General features: G+C 38.6%; 2 protein-coding genes across 4 annotated transcripts in view; one reads left to right on the forward strand and one right to left on the reverse strand.

Moving 5' to 3' along the window:
- The window catches only part of LOC132379939 (UPF0450 protein C17orf58-like), a 76,019-nt gene extending 69,790 nt beyond the window's left edge, over nucleotides 1-6,229 (reverse strand). For 2 of the 3 annotated variants that reach the window (XM_059948317.1, XM_059948314.1), the window contains exon 1: nucleotides 5,633-5,765. The gene's annotated coding sequence lies outside the window, so the exon portion shown is untranslated. Of the gene's footprint in view, nucleotides 1-5,632; nucleotides 5,766-6,088 lie in introns of those variants that run through there. The other variant, XM_059948315.1, reaches the window with a different exon arrangement.
- The window catches only part of smurf2 (SMAD specific E3 ubiquitin protein ligase 2), a 229,678-nt gene continuing 215,722 nt past the window's right edge, over nucleotides 5,888-19,843 (forward strand). Inside the window, exons 1-2 of the mRNA XM_059948311.1 lie at nucleotides 5,888-6,245; nucleotides 6,408-6,638. Of these exons, the coding sequence (XP_059804294.1) occupies nucleotides 6,587-6,638 (52 nt within the window). The 5' untranslated portion in view covers nucleotides 5,888-6,245; nucleotides 6,408-6,586. The remainder of the gene's footprint in view (nucleotides 6,246-6,407; nucleotides 6,639-19,843) is intronic.

Consider the following 19,843-nt stretch of genomic DNA (forward strand, 5'->3'; position numbering starts at 1 on the left):
TCCCATTTTCCTCTCTCACCTTATCACCTCTCTCAGGTGCTCCTCCCTCTTTTCTATCTTCCATGGCCTTCTGTCCTCTCCTATCAGATTCCCCCTTCTCCAGCCCTGTATCTCTTTCACCAATCAACTTTGCAACTCTTCACTTTACCCTCCCCTCCCTTGGCTTCACCTATCACCTTGTGGTTCTTCCCCCTCTCTCACCTCTTTCTTACTCTCGACGCTTCATTTTTTCCCCCCAGTCCTGATGAAAGGTCTCAGCTCAAAACGTCGACTGTATCCTTTTCCATAGATGCTATCTAGCCTGCTAAGTTCCTCCAGTTTTTTGTGTGTGTAACAGATAAGTCTGATAAATTAGAAGATTCCTGATTTTATTCTGTGAATTTCTTTTACAGAGTTTGTTGTAAACCTGTCTTGACAATGATGTTTGACCACAGTTAGCTAAATTACTATTAATGCTTACATCACTGGAACCTCTTGCTACAAAGTAATAATTCTAAGTCGCCATCAGCCTTGAAAAGGTTGACATAGACAGAAAATTAACTCAGACCTTTACAGAAAAACACTGATGACTAAATATATACTAGTATGAACATTTAACATGACTTAATAGCCTCAACATTTTACTGACTTATACCTGAGTCAAGCAATCTTTGATACAACAATTTATATAATAGCCTTAAGTATTTTAAAGTAAAATTGTACATAAAGTTTCAGCCATCACAAAATAACTGTTGTATGTATTTTGGAATTTTTAGGCAGTTCCTTGCGATTAAGGTTAATCTACTACTTCTTTATCCCCAAAGATAAATAATTAAGTCCTGGAGAAGGGTATTGGCGCAAAACATAGATTGTTTATTCCAGTCCATAGATGCTGCCAGACCTGCTCAGTTCCTCTTGCATTTCGTATGTGCTCCTCTGGATTTCCAGCATCAGTAGAATCTCTTGCATTTATAACTTACTTGAACAGGTTCTAAAGCCAGTCGAAGAATGCCGCTTGGGTGAGCACGTGGGCAGGTAGGGTGTGAGGTGGTTCTTTTCTTCCACTGCTTATGCAGGACCTTTGTCCTTAACTCTTGGACATCTAGCAAATCAACGCCATTCTGATTGTTGCTTCTTCACTTTCAGTGATCATGAGGCAGAGATTTCAGCCAATTATTTCCAGGAATCAGTGCGGATGATCTATTCCTTCAAGGAAGCTTTGAACACATTTTTGAATCTTTTTTTCTCTCTGTCCACTTGGTAATCCCTTCTTGTTACAGAGCTCAGAACTGAGCAGATTTGCAAGTCAGTGAGTCAATCACCATCTGTGTTTAAGTCAAACTTTTGGGTTGAGACACTGCAGCAGGGATCACAAGTACGTAGCAGTAGAAGCAGATGGGGGAAGGAGTGTGGGATAGAGGCTTGTAGGTAGTGTGGAATGGTAAGATTGGGGATGATAGACAGGTGCAAAGAGAATATAGGAAAGATGAACAAAAGGAATAGAAAACTAAATGAACAGATAAGTGAGTGTGTGAAAGGAAAACACCAGGAAGTGTGGGTCACTCTAAAATGGAAAATTCAAGGTTGGAAGTTACCAAGCAAGATATGAGCTGTAGTCTATGCTTGGTTTCACCAATGTAGAAGAGATGGCTGTTTTATGGAACAACTATGGTCTTTCCATCTCAAGCTTCTAGGAACATGGTACTTTAATTCTACTTCCCACTTCCACTCCCACACCATCCTGTCTATCCTTAGTCTTCTCCATGGCTATGGAAATACTAAATGCAAATTGAAAGAACAGCACCTCATATTTTGCTTGGGATTCTGTCTTATCCCAAGGACGTGTTATTTTTTGTTAGTTGGGATTTGGAAATCTTGACCTCGTTGGTCAGGAGTGGTGGCAAGGCTGAATCAGTTCTGATCTCTGGTGCTATGTGTTATGAATGGAGTTTCCTTGTTCTGCTAGATTCCCCAGATTCCTCCCACATCTTCAGGTTAATCGGCTACTATGAGTTACTGTAAATATTGTAAATTGTAAGTGCAGGTGGTTAGTGGATGAATCAGGGCGGTATGGGCATGTAAGAGAAAAGATTACAGGGAATTAAATGTGGGGATTGAAATGATAAGATTGCTTTGAGAGCTGGCATAGACTTATGATCTCCAATGTGGTAAGGAAATATGAAATATGATTAAATAATATTCAATTCCATTAGTACTCCAATGTCAAAATCAATGTAAACTTTATTATCAATGTATGTATATGTTACCATATACTACCCTGAGATTCAGCGTGCTTGCAGGCACTTGCAGGAAAATAAAGAAATATGACAGAATTTACAAAAAGCTATACCCAAATACTGACAAATAACCAATATGCAAAAGAAGACGATTTGTGCAGAAAAAAGATAAGTACATATACAAACAAATAAACAGATAAATGAACAAATAATTTTCAGAACTTGAGTTGTAGACTCCTTAAAAGTGAGTCTGTAAGTTGTCGAGTCAGTTCAGAGTTGAAGTGAGTGAAGCTATTCATAGTTCAGGAGTCTGATGGTTGAGGGGTAATACCTGTTCCTGAACCTGGTAGTGTGGGACCCAAGGCTTCTTCCCAATGGCTGCAATGAGAAGAGAGCATGGCCAAGATGATGGGGGTCCTTGATGATGGATGCTGCTTCCCTGTGGCAGCACTCCTTGTAAATGTGTTCAGTGGAAGGGAGGGCCTGGATGGCCACAGCAAATGAAGCAACTCATACCTATATGCAGCAAGAGCTAGCTAAAACTCAAGATAAGCTAATAAATCATAAACAACAGTGTGCCAAAGAAATGGCAGTCAGTGGCCAGCTACAACATAAGAGAATCTAACAACCTGCTCTTGACATTCAATGACATCACTAACCACTTCAATGACATTATCATCAAGACCCAACTATCAACATGTTGGGAGAGATCATCAGTCAGAAACTCAACTGACTAGCTGCCTAAATTTTATAAGAGCAGGGAAAAGTCTGGACAACCTGCTACAGGTGACCCACTTCCAGACAACCCAAAGGGGGATCATTATCTACAACTCAGGCATGTGATGGAATACCCTGATTTGTTGCAATAAATGCTGTTCCAACAATACTTAAGAAGCTTGATGGAATCAGAATAAAGAATTTCACTTCATTAGTGTCCCATGTCACAACCCTAGATATTAATTTTCTTCACTAGCAGCATAGAGTGAATGCAGTGTGTACTGTCTACAAAATGTACTGTAGTGATTTCTCTAACTTCTGGTAATTTATCTCTCCTCCCTTTTCTCTCCCCCATTCTAATTCCTCTCACCCCTTCTCTTCTCCTCTCCTGCCCATCACCTCCCTCTGGTGCCCCTCTTCCTTCCCTTTCTTCCATGAACCACTATCCTCTCCTCTAAGACCCTTTCTTCTTTAGGCCTTTACCTCTTTCAGCTTCTTACTACACTCCCCCCCCCCCACCCACCTTCACCCTCACCTGATTTCAACTATCACCTGCCAGCTTGTACTCCCCCCCTCCCACCTTCTTATTTAGGCTTTTGCCCCCTTCCTTTCCAGACTCGATGAAGGGGCTCAGCCTGAAAATATCCACTGTTTATTCTCCTGGATAGAAGCTGCCTGAATTGCTGAGTTCTTCCAGAATTGTGTGTGTTTTGTTTAAGATTTCCAGAACCTGTGGAACCTCATGCGTTTATGATTTGTCTTTGTGACTTTGACAGCATCTTCCAAACTTGCACTTCTAACCAGCATAAAGAAGAAGGGCTTTGATGGCATGGGAACACCATCACCTCCAGGTTCCCCCCCCCCACCAAATTGCACAACACCCTGACTTAGAAATAATCTTTATTCTTTTATTGAAGCTACATCTAAACATAGAACATAGAACCATACATCACAGGATGTTTGCTTCATGGTTGGTACAGACTTTGGTCCACGATGTCTGTGCCGACTGTGATGCAAATTAAACTGATTCCATCTGCCTGTACATGATTAATGTCTTCTAATTCCTGCACGTTCATGTGTTTGTCTAAACACTTCTTAAACTCTACTATTATGTCTTCTTCCAACGAGAAGGTGGAAGAAGGGTGTTTAATAATGTTCCCTATAATTGTTTTTTTACACCTGTGCAGACCAATCATTGCTCCGAGTAGGAAATTTTTAGACTGTCCAAAAACTGCATGGCAACAAAGGGTATGTGCATAGGAGCTTTTCAGTTGTGTGGCTGCACACCTGTGCAGTTTAGAGGGAACAGTGCTGCTGTAGCACCAACTACAGTCTGTGTAACAACATGTCCCCACATCTCCTTTAAACATTCCTTACTGGTCTACTTTTAACTTTTAGAATTGCTATAATCAAGAAGCTGGTTCAGGGTAAATGGGAAAAAAATACCGTCTTTTCCCATGACATTCACAAATGGATAAATTATAAAAAAGCAATACCTGAAACCACAGTAATTTATTTTCTATTTTACTTTTTTTCTTATAGTTGTTCTCAATTATCAGTATTAATTGACTATAAAGTAACTTTCTGTCAATCAGATAAATAAATTTGTAGTAATATACATGCTCTTCAGTATAATTTAAGGTAATTTTGTATAATTAGTATATACTTTTGAGTAGACAGTGTAAATGTTTCCTTCTAGTGACATATAGATTGCCAACTAGAAATACAAGTGATATAAGTGACTGGCAAAAGAACAAGAGGAGGCATAATCACTTTTTTTAGATACCCCAAAAATTACTAGATCTGGAATCCATTGTTGAAAAGGGTGGTGAAAGCAAATTTAGTAATAATATTTAAAAAAAGATAAATATCTTAAAGAGAAATAATGGTTATGGGACAGAATGTGGACTGGGATCACTTTCAAAGAACTGGCTAAAAGGGTTTCTGACAACTGTTAGTTATGCTGTAGCCTCTGAATCAGAAGGTTGTGAGTTCAACTTCCACTCCAGCGACTTCAGCTCAAAAATCCAGGTTTCTGTAGCATTAAGAAGCTCGGAGTATCTTCCGGGGCCTCATAAATTCATAGTCTTACAGCTTTGAAATAGGTCCTCCGGCCCAGCTTGTCCTGGCTGACTGCGTTGCTCAGCGTAATAGTCCCATAGGCCACCTCATCTGCTCACCCTGGTCCCCTGGCATTATTGTAAAAACGACTGAAATGATCAATCCCCATATTTACTCTACCAATCAACATTTAATAAGATCAGATCATTCAGTTACCATCAATTGCTGTTTGAGGGTGCTCACAGTGTGTAAAGTGATAGCTTTATTTTCTTTATTACTGTAATGACCAGTCTTCAAAACTTATACACTAGATGTAAAGTGGCCAGGGACATGTGGAACGGGATCCATCAAAGAACTTGTACTCTAATCAACTTATTGTATTTCTAAAATTTATTTAAAGCAACAGCTTATATAAAAATGTGCACTATAAAATCTATGAACTCATAAATGGTTTCGATAGAGAAGATCAAGAGGTGTCCCCATGGTTCACGATCACCCTGCACAGACGTGAACAACAGATAAAAGGGAGATATGAGGAAAATGTCGAACCGGAGTATAATTACGATCGGGAATTCATTGTATGCGTGGTGGAAATGGCCATTTAACGGGGGGGGGGGGGGGGAAGCACAAGTACTTACGAGAATAATTTGGCTGTAGGGAAGGGAACTGGAGAGTTTTCTCTGCTAGAACCTTGATGGACTGCGGAGGCTTGTTCCGTGACTTTAAGGGCCCATACTTTGGTTTAGACTTTGGAGGCAGGAGGGAGCCAGCGAAGTTTTTGGTGCTGGTGCCTTGTGTGGGTGACTCAAGCAGGAGGAGCTGCAGACTGTCGGCAAGAGGGAGGGAGGGAGGGAACAGGAGGGTGATGTCAGCAAGTGCGCTCCTCGGGGCTTCAGTCAAGTAGCCCCGAGACCAGGACTTGTACTGAGCAAAAGGGACGGGGAAAGTCGTCTTTCTGCCTCAAAGAAATATCGCCACCGACAACTTTCTTCTCTCTCTCTCTGGCGGCCGCGGTGAGGGGGAAAAAAAATCCTTCCTTATCTTCGTTTCTTTTCTGCGTATGGATCTTCTGCGTGGGGGTGGATAATACTCACGGCAACAAGGAAGAAACCGAGCCGCACTCGGCTTGCTGTGGGAAGCGGTGATAATAACGCCTCACCCGAGCGCTCCGGCAAGAGACATTTGTCCCGAGGTGTGATCGAAGATGTGGAGAGAAGGGGAAGAAGTCTGTTTCCATTGATTTCGAGAACGGTGTGTGTTGGGGAAGGAGGTGGGTGGGGGGGGGGAGGATATACCCGGAGAAGAAAAGTTTAAAAAAAAATTATATTTTTTTCGGCGGATTTGAATAGAAAAGTTGTGTGTTTTTAATTTCGTGAGGTAAACGGTGTGTGTTTTGTTTTAATTTCGGTGTAGTTCCCCCCCCCTCCCCTCCGGCCGTCGGTTGTGGAGTGAGTGCTATGCACATCCGGGCCATCGGGCTCGAGGAGGCCATCATTGTTCGCTCGGGGGAAGGGGGCAGAGGCGGCCGCCTGCGCTCAGGCACCAGCAGTGGCTATTAAACTTTACAAAAACAATCAAAACCACTCGGGAACATGTCCAACCAAGGGGCCAGGAGGAACGGGCCAGTCAAGTTACGTCTAACAGGTAGGAAGCTGTGAGAATGCCACACAGACACGGGCACACCACACACACACAGAATACGTACCATAAGGTCTGGTGCTTCTTTAAATGGATCCTTCCTTTTTTTTCCCCTCTTTTTTTATTATTTGTGAATGAAGAGCTTGTTTGTGGGAGTGTTTTTTTTTTGGGTCAGGCAGAATAAGTCGGGTTATTTTAAAACATGTATTTGAACTTGACCAGGAATTTGTTGGTGATTCCTTATTTTCTGTTTTCGGAATTATTGATCATTTTGATTTATCTTCGTGTGTATGGGTGAGAGTTGGAGAGAAAGGTGTCTTCAGACAGTTTGATAATCACGAATTACCTGTTTTAATAATGTGGATTTCAGTGCTTGGGTTTGGCCCAGTGAACTAACTCCGTGTTGGAACTGTTTCTGAAACAGGGTAGAAATGAGGATGGTTTTCAAACGACCTTAATCTTTTTCCTGGCAAATGGAATGTATATAATTGGAAGTGAGTGTGCCACTATTAGTTCATTGGATTTTATTAAACCAGTTGTATTTATATTCTGAGCTGAAAGACATTTGGCACCAAATCAAAGATTATTTTTGTTGCCTTGTGTTGTTACTGCACATTGTTTATATTTTTGTTTTATATCTATCTACATTTGGAACGAAAAGATGATTGCATTATTTTGGTCTGGAACTTCGTTTCTGTAATATTTGTACTAAAATAGCCACATCCTAGTTTTGTTGTATTATGGTAACAGTGGATTGGATAATGGTTCAAAAGAGGAAATTATAAAATATTTTTAAAAATCCAAATTTAAAAAAAATCTCTGGGATTAAAATGTACGTTTATGTTTCTAAGAGTGTACTTCATTACTTTTGCTGTATGCCAGCTTGGCTCAGAAGCAGTGGTGTCTTTCAGAAAGTTGTGGGTTCAAGGTCTGGTACGAACTTGTATTGCATTAAAAAGTGTACATGGAAGAAGTGTTGTTAAGAGGTTCTGTCTTTTGGATGATGTTTTTAAACCAAAACCTTGTGTGGCAGCCTGGGTTGTTCAAAAGCTTCCACAGTACTAATTCCAGAGGACGAAGCACTTAAATGTGCTCTTGGCAACATTCTTTTCCAACCAATGCTACCAAAAACAGATTGTTTGGTCTTTCACTTTCAATTTGAGTAATGCTTTGCATCAACTGTTTTTACTGCACTTTGTGGTATCATTCATGGCCTTCAAATATTTCAAGGTGTCTCACAGCCAATAGAATACTTTTAAAATGTATTCAAAGCTGTAATCTTGGGAACTTTAGCCAGCTCTTGTACAGCAAAGGCAGATAAATAACCAAATAATTTGTTTTTGGTTATGTGTATTGATGCCATGGAACCAGGATAAGTCACCTGCTTTTGTTCAGTGTATGTCACTGGATCATTAAGTCTACTTGTGAAGGCATGCAGGACATTAATTTGACCAAGTTAATTGACGGTATCCCTGACAATGTAGCAGTCTATCAGTACTGCATTGAAGTGCCAGATGAGATTGAATTTAAGACTCTAGAGTATGTCTTGAACTCATGACCTTCCACTTCGGGCAAAAAATGTTACTGTTAGTTAGGAGAGCTACTTCAGTAGAGTAGCTTTAGGATGTCTCGATATTCTGTACATCTAAAGGAAATAAAGATATTCCACTAAGCTTTCACTTCTCTCTTGGAAGTGATGCTGACAGGAATGTGGGCACATAGTGGGAAATGCCATGGTTTGACTTTGTCAATTAACTGATCTCAACCAAGAAATTTTTATGTGAACTGTAATTAGCTGTGGGTTAGAAGGTGGAAAATTTCTGGACTTTTTGCTTCTAATTGCTGTTCATTTGGAAAATACACATTGGCATGTTGGGTGGTTATGGGACAATATGGTGAATACTCTTGACCTTTGTCCACACGTCATATAGTATGGGTAGTTAACGTAATTGGATGATGCTTGGTGCTGATGGAACGTAACTCAGAAAAGGATAGACTTTTCAGTAGAAGTGACAACTAGAGGGAATTGGTGAGAGAAGAGTTTAAAAAAACGAGTTTAGTAAGGTGATACTAGTTTACCATTGCTTAGTTTGGAATGTATAAAATTAACAAGGTTACCACTTCACTTCTTGTATAACCAACTGTGAAGATGCCAATATTAAGATGGTAGGCATTATGATTGCCTCATTTAGAAACATATTTGCAATGCCCTTCACACTCTAATTATTCAGACAGGCTTCAGAGCACTGCTACTGTGGAGTGGATTTCACATTGATACTATTTGTGATTTGAGGGATAATTGGTGCAGAAAGAAAAAGTCATGAGGTAGTGTTCGTGGGTACACTGTCCATTCAGAAATTGGATGACAGAGGGGAAGAAGCTGTTCCCAAATCGTTCAGTATGTGCTTCTGTCTTCTGTACCTCCTTCCTGATGGCCTGATGATAAAAATCATCTATCCTATTAAATGCCATTCACTAAGAATATCTTAAATCTTTTATCCAGATTTATTACAATGTCCTCCAATAAACATCTCTCTTTTTAGTGTTACTAACATCTTGAAAAATTAGTGTAACAGCTTTATAAAATAAAATCTGAAAAATGTGTTTGAGTACTGTCTCAAATGTAATAATATAATCAAGATAATTAACAAACTTCAAAACTTGGTGAATGTTTGCATTGATTTAATTTTGGTAAATATTCTAGTCCTCAGGACAAATTATATTGATTGCAATCTTCATTTTTGGAGTTTTTTGTAAACTTGTTGTCAACTTCAGTGGTTCAATTTAATATCAGAGAATGTATACAACCTGAAATTCTTACTCTTCACAGACATCCACAAAACGGGGGGGGGGGGGGACCCAAGGAATGAATGATGGAAACATCAAAACCTCAATTTTAAGTTATAAGTGCAGAATTTTGCAGCTGATCAGGTTATGAAAGGCACCTTACATATACAGAATATGGGAAAATAAATTTTTAGCAAATACACTTTTTGCTCAATATTTACTTTTTGCAGAAGAAATTGACTTTTTTTTAAAAAAGGTATGATTTGTTAATCATATGGATAGTTGAGAAAGATCTCTTTCTGTGCTCTGTTAACAACATAAAGGCTGGAAGAGAATTTAAAGCCATTCTAAGGCTTGGTTGCCTGTTTTACCCGTCTTTCTATTATTTCAGTAAATATTCACCACATCCCATCTAAAATTTCCCAGTGGTAAGTATACTTTATATGGTTTAGTGGTTCAAGGGACTGGAAATGAGAGAAAATAAATGATACTAAATATATGCCCATCTTTGTGTACTGTTAAAATAAATTTGAAACATGTGTTTTCTCAGTTATTGTCAAACTGGACATTTTTGATTAGTTTGGAGTAGTTGCTTTTATTTTTGTTGTTTTCCCTAATACTACTAATTCAGCCAATAATAGCAGAATTTTTAAAGTTGACCATTGCTGCCTATGTTTCTTTTCCAGTGGTATCATTGAATCAGGGATGAGAACAAGAGAACCCATTTGCCACTCATTTTATCAGGCTGCAAAATTCATTGAGACCATTTCAGCTTTATAAATCAGATAGTGAAACAGAGACCAGGAAAATTGTGGCTTTACAGGCACATAAAATTGGTACAGTTTATTATAGATAAATAACTCTCACTTGTTCACTGAAACAAGTTTTTTTTAATTCAAGCCATGTGGATACACCTCATGTAAATAGGGTCATCCATATCACTGAGTTGAGGGTATCTTTTATCTGGTTGTTTAACATGCATCAACTACATCTAGCTCACTTACCCTGGCATTATCATTTAAATACAGTTGAGTGATGGAGTTCAGTTTAAAAATATTTTTTAGTTAAAAGTTAAAACAAAACAACTTAACAGTTGGCCCTCCTTATCTGCGAGGGATTGGTTCTGGGACCTCCCGCAGATACCAGAAAATGCAGATGCTCAATTCTCTTATATAAAATGGTGTAGTATTTGCATATAACCTACGCACATCCTCCCATATACTTTAAATCATTTCTGGATTACTTCTAATACCTAATACAATGTAAATAGTTATAATGTAATGTTTAGGGAATATTGACAAGAAAAAAAACTGTACATGTTCCTCTCGCTCACAACACAAGCAGCAAACAAACGAGACGTGAGGCAAACAATGATATTTACGTTCTTGAGGCTGTAGCGCTTTACGTAGCCAGCCAGCCATTCCTTACTAGCCTTAAACTCTTTTCTCTTGCTCTGATCAACCCCGTCACAGTAGTGCTCATAAAGACTAAGAGCTTTATCACGTTATAATTTGGCCATTGACAGGGATATGCTTCTGTGACATGTCCTCTAGCTGTACACTTAATGCTTTCTCAGTCTTCGCAAGCACTTTATCATGAACCAGAGAGACAATTTTTGCCGTTGTAAGGGCAGCACTAACACTTCCATGAATTTCAGCTTCTTTCTGCTTTATTGTGCGAATGCTCGATTCGTTCCTACCGACCTTACGGCCCACTTCGGAAAGGGACATGCCACTTTTCAAAAGATCTATTATTTCTACTTTCTCGGCAAGAGATAGCATTTTATGCTCCCTCTTAGTCTTTGAGGAATTGCTTTGACCACGTAGTTGCTTTTTAGGAGCCATTTTTTCACAGGAACAAAGTAGTAAATGAACGAGATGCGAGGCGAACAATGCTAGAGCAACGAGTGCTGGAAGAGCACTTCTGGGTTTTCCTGATTCGCGGTTGGTTGAACTGGCGCATGTGGAATTCGCAGATAAGGAGGGCCAACTGTATATATTTTAAAAGTCCTTACATTTTTATTAACAACTCAAGAGATTCTGCAGTTACTGGAAGTCCAGAGCAACACACAAAATGCTGGAGGAACTCAGTAGGTCAGGCAGCATCTACAAAATGGAATAAACAGTTGACATTTGTGCTGAGACCCTTCATCAGAACATTGTTATTAAATTTTAATGAGTGAAATTAGTTGACTAGATGTTTGTGAATGGTGGAACAGGAGTTTCAAGATACTTCTATGTTGTCAGGAGCCACATGGTTGGAACAGGTGACAGTGAAGCAAGATGGGGATGAGGGTTGGTGAGGACTGGTGTTCACTATCTGGGCAATTGATGTACTAATCTTGCAATAATTTGAAAATATTTTGAGGGTTTTAGTAAATGCTCATGATTGTGATTTGGTACTAGTGAAAGTTTGTGAGGAAACTAGTGACCAAATGAATTCTGGATATCTTGTATTTTGCATAGGAATGTTAGTGAGCTAGCTGATGGATAAATTGTCAGAGGGTGAACTGGGGGTGCACCTGAATGATAGAAATAAGTGGAGCACCAACACAGAAGCCGTGTTCAAGAAGAGCCAGAGTTGCCTCTACTTCTTGAGGAGACCGAGGTCCTCTGAAAATGTAAGTCTCTCCTTCACATGCTTTACCACTCTGCTGTTGCCATTGCTATCTTCTATGCTGTGGGAATGGCATTAACATGGGTGATTAGAAAGGCTGGCTCTGTTATAGGAGTCGGTCTGGACACTGGAGGCTGTGGTAGAGCAAAGGAACTTATGGAAAATCCTGGACAATGTTTCTTACCTTCTGCATACCACCTTGGCTGAACAGAGGAGCACTTTTAGTAATAGACTAAGACAACTGCGCAGCTTGAAAGAGCACTATATGAGGTTATTCAAACCTCTGGCTATTAGGCTCTATAATGAGTCAACCTATAGCTGGGGAAGTAATACCACATTCCTGTTAGAATGCTTGAGGTAACTTTATTTTTTAATTTTTTACTTCTAATATTTGTACAGCTGTGCACTTGTAATGCTACTGTGGCACAAACAGTCTATCAGGAGGGGTCATCACTTCCCCAGCTATAGGATGACTCATTAAACACCCTAAAGGCTGGGGGTAAGAATGACCTCATATAGCGCTTTTGGAGCAGTGCAGTTGTCTTAGTCTTTTGCTAAAAGTCCTGTGTTCATCCAAGGTGGCATGCAGAGGATGAAAAGCATTGTTCAGATTTGCCAAGATTTTCCGTAGGGTCCTTTGCTCTACCACAAACTCCAGTGTCCAGACTGACTCCTATAACAGAGCCAGCCTTTCTAATCAGTTTATTGAGCCTGTTGGCATCACCCATGTAAGTGCCATTGCCTTAGCACACTACTACAAAGAAGATTGTTCTGGTGACAACAGAGTGGTAGAACATGTGACGGAGAGGCCTCGGTCCTCGGTCCTCTCAGGAAGTAGAGGTGACTCTGGCCCTTCTTGTACTTGATCTCTGTGTTCCACTCAAGTCTGTCATCCAGGCACCTCCAGGTACTTGTAGGTCCTCACCACATCCTCTTACTAACACCCTTTGCCTGTTTACAAATAGTGTATAACATATTTGCATAGGGTGGTTTCCCTTGCATTTAAGATTAGGTATTCACTATTAAAATGTAGGGGTACTACTCGTGAAATAGTTTAAGTTCCTCCTTTTATTTCAAATTAAGGAGAACACTGCTCTTGATATTACAAGATTATTTAGACTTGAATGAAATAAATAATTTGAAATGTAATCTGTCCATGATCTTTGCAATATTTTTATTCAATGAGCCTTGTGTGAAGCTTTGGTCCAGTGATTTTTGCCAGTGTACTGGAAAAGAGGGAAGAGTACTTTTTAAGCATTGCAAAATGCTTTATAAATGTGTAGTTATTGTACTTGCATAAACCATAACATGATAACTAAAAAAATTATGGTGTATTAATTTCATTGATAGCGCTGTCCAGTTCATGGGGAAGTAAAATTACTCTCTTGCTGTTCTTTGGAACGATAGCAGTGATCTTATAATATTTATCCACTTGAGAGATGAGTAAGTCCTCACTTTTAAAAGTGTCATCTGGACGGTGTCACTTCTAATACTACAGCACTCTCATACACTTCATTGAAGTGTCAACCAAGATTGTAGTGCTTGAGTGTGGAGTGGGTCTTGAACTTAGTTTCTGTGGACTTGGGTGGTGTGCTTTCCTGATTCACCAAGCTCCCAGTAGTATAATTTTAAAGCTACAGTAATCTTTTGAGAAGAAGTATGTATATATTGTGCAATTTGTTTCATAAAATTAAGTGAAGAATTTGTTTATTTAGCACCTTTTACAAACTTAATTTTCAAGACACAGCTAAAAGTTGTACCCTTGAAGTATCATAACTTGAAGTATCTTTGTTGTACCTTTGAAGTATCATAAGATTGCAAGGCATCAAACATGTATAATAAGCTGTAAAAATTGAAATAGACACACAGCTGACTAATACTTGTTGAGGGATAAATGTTCACTATTATACTAATTGAACTGTCTTTATTGGTGCCTAATGCTATAGACTCTCTTGTGTCCTCTTGTAGACAGTCATGATCTTGGGTTAATGAAAGATTGAACACTTGGAATTAGAACATTCCCTTAGTATATTCATGTGACATCCAGAATTATGTCCTCAATTTCACAGAGTTGTGCTTGATCCCATGAACTACTGAGTGCTGAAATGAAATTTCTGCCACTGCACAAAATCTGATACCTAAATTCTGTTGGTTTTATTTTAGGTGAATTATATTTATTGTGAGTTGTAACGTGGAAATTACAAGAGAAATAAATAAATTGCTTTTTTTTCACTTTTGTGCAATTAGCTGTCTAGAATACTTGGGAGTGATGATGGAATTGAAGTTTTCTTGGGTTTTCAAGTGGCAGTTATTTATGTTGTGATCATTGTACAGCTGTTTGATTTTTCTTTAAACCATAGGTAGCAGCTTATGGATGAATAGATTTGATTTGTTGTCTTGTGTCACTGAAATAAACTCTGAATTTATTAATAGAAGTGATAAATACATGGGATTATGCAAAATAGTTTTCCCAAAGTGTTATAAATCCTGGGAGTTTCTGCTTTGAGTAAGAAAAGATTCATAGCAGAAGGAATGAGTTGATAACCTGCCTCATGCTGAGTAATTGTAGTAACTACTGGATGTGGCAGAAAAGATCTTTTTTATAATTTTTTTTCTCTCTGGAAAAGCAGAGCTACCATTATTTTACATGGATTAGTTCTTTATAATTTATTGATAAAAATTTACTTTAAGATAAATACTCACTGAATAGAAAATCTTTGTTATTGATATCAAAAACTATCAACCTTTCTCTGAATCAGATTAATGTTTTACTAACTGGTGTCTCCTGTGAGTAATGTTGGGATATTCCAGCTCTACAGTAAGATGACCTGGGTTGATACTCTGTTAATTACATTGTTTTTCCTCAATGAATATTGAACTGAATTCATTACTAGGAAATTCATAAGCTCTTTCTCAGAGAAAAGAGTAAGAGGATTTTTTCCCTTTTGAAACTGAGGTTTACTTCTGACATTATCAGTGTTGCATTTAATAAAGTAATAGGCAGATAGCATATTATAAGGTAATAACAAATTGAATGATTTTGAAGATTGGTCATTCCTCAATTATAGTTGAATTGTGGAATTACTGTTCCTTATTCCATGTATATGTATTTCAGATTGCTGTAAAATCCTAATCAGTATTTATTTGTCTTCTACTTAATTTAGCTGGTTTGCTGAAGTCATACAATGTAGAATGATAAATTCACTGGGGAAGTTGGAATTGAAGGCATATGGCAAACACAATTGACAGTACAGTAACATATTGTCCCTTTCTGTCCTGTTGCTTTACAAAGAACTATAACTTTATCAGTGCAATTTCAATTATTTATGTGGCTTTCAGAGTTATTATCTAGCTCTGCCAGAAAGCTTATCAAGTTTCTCTGGTGACTGCTGGTCAAACTTATTCTGTGTTTAGTCCCTGATTTGTGTTATGTTAGCTAATCATAGCCAAAGTTATTCCAAGACCATCTAAAAGCCAGTCAATTTTTGGAATCTAATTTGTTTTATGTATTTCTTCTATATTCTCAGGATGAGAATGCAGAACATTAAGTTGTGCACATGATACTTTGGGTTTTTTTGTTAAGGTCATGTGTCTGAATTCCCAACCCACTCCCCCATCAAATAAGATAGAAGGAAAGAAAACAGGGTGCTGGTAGTGTAAGTGAAAAGCCCTGAACAGCTAGTTTGGATAATCTATGATCATAAATAACATGAAATTACAACAAAATATAGTTTATTATTATACTGATTTGTTTTGTGCCTAAGTAGCAACCTGGGATAGAAACGCTTTTGCCGATTCATTTAGCTCACAGGGTGCTTGAAAATGGCACTGTTGAATTGAGTCGAAGGGTCATTTGCTTTTTAACTGTGCTGCAATTCAATTCTCCATGTCAGTCTACAAGTCTGATGTTAAATCATCAGTAGTTTAGATACGGTAGAAGCAATTTAAAGTGATGAATTAAGAATATTGAATAAGAAAGATAACCCGAAATATTTAATTTTATGTAGGTATTTTTCCTGTACAATACAATTCCAATCAATACAAATTTTAAAAATGGCAGTAGTATGGAATTTTGCTTGATTGCCTTTGGAGACAATGGAGTATTTCTACAGAACTTTATCCCATAAAGTTAAATAGGTTATGTATGATTCATTGTAGTTTTTCTACCTGCTTTTATTCCATATTTATTATTTTAATTCTACTTTGGCATTTGGGGTATTACCAAATAATAATTTAAAAAGATACTGTGTGGTCAATAGTTATTAAGTGGCAGGAAGTCAGGAAATTTGACTTTTGAAAAACCAGCTTTTAAAAAAACTGCTTAATTTCTTAATTGTTTGGAGATTAGGTAATTTAATGTTGAATAATTTTCAGTAGTAGAAAATTTGAACAGGTGTTTATATATTCATGATATTTTATGAAACAATACATTTTATGACGTGAATATTGTAAGAAAAGTTATTAGGATTCAAGAGAACCAAAAAAAGCTGGTTCTTCAAAAGTCAAATTTTTGTGGCTGGGCACATGATGTGTTGTAGCACAATATGTGGGAGCTGATGGACCCGACTGTGGTAAATGCTGACTACCTTTGCAACTTGCTAAATTTTGGCTCGGGGTCAGTGAGCTGAAGTCTGGGCTCCAAGCATTTCAACATTATCTGGATACAGACTTCCATGAGATAGTCACACCCCTTGATTACTTGGAGAAGAGGCAGGTGGATAGATTCAGGGGGTTGTTCCACAGGATTCTTGGCCCTTCCCCCTGTCCACCAGTTATGAAGTTCTTGCTCCTTGTGTGGACAAGTTTGGGAATTGTATGTGGGATGTGCAAGCTGTCCAGAATGTCATGGACAAAAAGTCATTCAAATTGAGCAGGTTAATAAAGGAGAAATCTAATAGTCATAGGGCAAGTGTAGTTAAGCTACAAAGACAAGAGTCCCAAAAGCTTTGTTGTCTGCCTACTGCTAGGGTTAAGGGTATCTTTTCTGGGCAGGAAGAACAGAAATGAGGGAGAATCCAATTGTCATGGTCATTGGAGGCACTAGAAACATTGTTCTAATAAAGGTTTATAAGGAGATAAGGTTAAAATTTGAAAAAAAAACATAAGCCTGCTAATCTGGATTACTACATGTGTTCTGTACAAATTGGCAGATGTGCTTTTAAAAAGGCTCAAAGTGTGGTGAGGGTTGATTCATGATACACTGGCACCAGTACTGCGGAAAAAGGGAAATGTGCCATTGGGATGGGTTTCACTTGAGTTGTGCTGGGACCGTTGTCCTGGGGAATTGTATAAATAGGGTTGTAGACATAGCTTCATGGCTTTAAACTAAATGAGGGGTGGGAGAAAAGAACAGACTATATACTAAGTACATTGGAAATGAGAGGGTAATAACCCAGAACTGTGAGCAATGTGTGACAGAATAGGGCCGAAAATATTAACAAAAACATGCAGTAGGTAGCAAATCCAGAGCCAGTTTGGTTGAAATCATGAAAACACATAAGAATAACCTGTAGGATCTCAATGTGACTAAAAATTGAGAATAATTGCATGTTTACAATTGTCATAGAAGATTTAAACTTAAGTATTGATTGGATGAACCAAACTGTTAGTGGTATTATGGAAGAATGTCAAGTGCATCAGGGATTGCTTCTTTGGATAATATGTTATGGAACCTTCCCAGGAACAGGCTATTTTAGACTTGGTTTTGAGTAAAAATGAAGGAGGAATAAGAGATCTCGTGGTTAAAGATCCCCTGGTAGCTCGTGACCACAAAATTCCAATCAGATACAATTTGATGCGGAACACCAGAGGACTACAGGACCAGAGCTACTATCTTCAACTTGAATATGAGCTGTTACTGTGGCATGAAGGTAGATTGGGAAAATGTGTGTCAAAGAAATCAAGTAAATTTGTTAAACACAATTTACCTTTCATAAAACAAGTTGACTGGGTTTCATTATATTCAGCTTCCCTTAATGCTAAGAGACAGGTCAGTAGATGAAAGCGGAAGTTATTCAAACAGCTGGTCCAAAATACTGAGCAGGAATTTATTTCAATTACAAAGAGAAATTCCATGAGAAAGGCACAATCCATGGTTAACAAAGCAGGTCAAGGACAATATTAAATTGAAAAACCAGGGCTTTCGGCTAGAGAACTGGGAAGTTTTAGGATCCAGCAGTGAAAGACTATAAGCTCAAAAGGCAGAAAATTGATTTTGAGAGTAAATGTGCATGTAAATAATATCAAAACTAGCTGTGAGTTTCTCTGGATATCCAAATAGGAAGAAAGAAGCAGAGGTAGGGCTGTAACCTTCAGAGAATGTGACTGGTGAATTTATAATGGGGGGGGGGGGAGACTGGAAAATGAGCTAAATCAATGTTTTTACATCAGTTTGCACCATGGAGGGCATTGCAAATATCTCTAAAATAATGATTACCTAATTTGAAATAATAGAGGTACCCAAGTACTAAAGAAAGTGTCTGAGTTAATGACTGACAAAATACTGGAGCCTTCTGGCATGCACCCAGAGGTTTTAAAGTGGTTGCAGAGATGGTGGCCCCATAGTTGGAATTTTATAAAATTCGCTTAATTCCAAAAGGGTGCCAGAAGAAGATTGGAAAAGAGCCAAAAGGTCTATAAGACAAAGTGGAGAACTATAGGCCAGTTAGTTTGACAACAATTGTTGGCAAAATGCTAAATTCAATAATCGAAGAGGAAATCACTAATCATTTAGGAAAGCTAAATATAAATCAAGCCCAGTCAACATGTTTTATGAAATATATATGTTTTACACATTTGCTTGTATCCTTTGGACATGTGACATAGAGAGAATTGAACTTTCCAACAGATATTTGACACACTTAACAAGCTGTCACAAAAGAGATTCAAGACTGCAGATGCTGAAATCTGGAGCAAAAAAGCAAACTGCTGCATAGGGAAGCATTAGACAGGGAAGGAATTATCAATATTTTGGGTTGTTCTTGCATCAGGAGATTGGTGCATCAATTAAGAGCCTAAGGCATTATTTGAAAAATGCCTGTCATAGAAAACAAAGAACTGGAAGCATTTTAGGCTTGGGGGATCTGACTAGTGAAGTACCCTGGGGATTGGTTCTTTAACCTGATTTTGTTTAATACAACTTGAAACTCTACGGTTGGGCACCCTTGGAATTGGTTAGTGCCAGGACCTAGAAATAGTCCTTGCTATTCTACCACTATTGACACCCGCATTTCTTCCATTTCCTAGATGTCTTTGCTGACCCCAACCTCTTGTTGGCTTAACAATGATAAAGTTCCTCTTCCCTCGTCTACCTCATGAGCCTCTGCATCCAGCACAGCATTCACTGCAACTTCTACCATCTTCAACGACATCCTACTACCAAACACATCTTTACCTCTTTCCACAATCCTTGAACTCCCAGTTTTCCATAGGGATTGTTCCCTCCATGATTCCCTTGTCCATTTGTCCCTTCCCAGTATTCTTCCTCCTGGCACGTATCCCTGCAAGCAACAGAAATGCTACACCTGCCCATTCACCTCCTCCATCACTTTCATTCAGGGCACCAAACAGTCCTTCCAGCTGAGGCAGTCCTTCACTTGCAAATCTTCTGGGGTTGTATATTGTAATTGGTGCGCCCGATGCAGCCTCCTCTACATTGGTGAGACCCGATGTGAATTGAGGGATTGCTTTGTCTAGCACCTCCGCTTCACCTGTCGAAAGCGGAATTTCCTGGTGCTAACTATCTTAATTCCTTTCCCCATTCCTGTTCTGACATGTCGGTCCATTATTTCCTCTTTTGCCACAATGAC

Source organism: Hypanus sabinus, chromosome 23 (genome assembly GCF_030144855.1).
Source record: "Hypanus sabinus isolate sHypSab1 chromosome 23, sHypSab1.hap1, whole genome shotgun sequence".
Taxonomy (NCBI): Eukaryota; Metazoa; Chordata; class Chondrichthyes; order Myliobatiformes; family Dasyatidae; genus Hypanus; species Hypanus sabinus.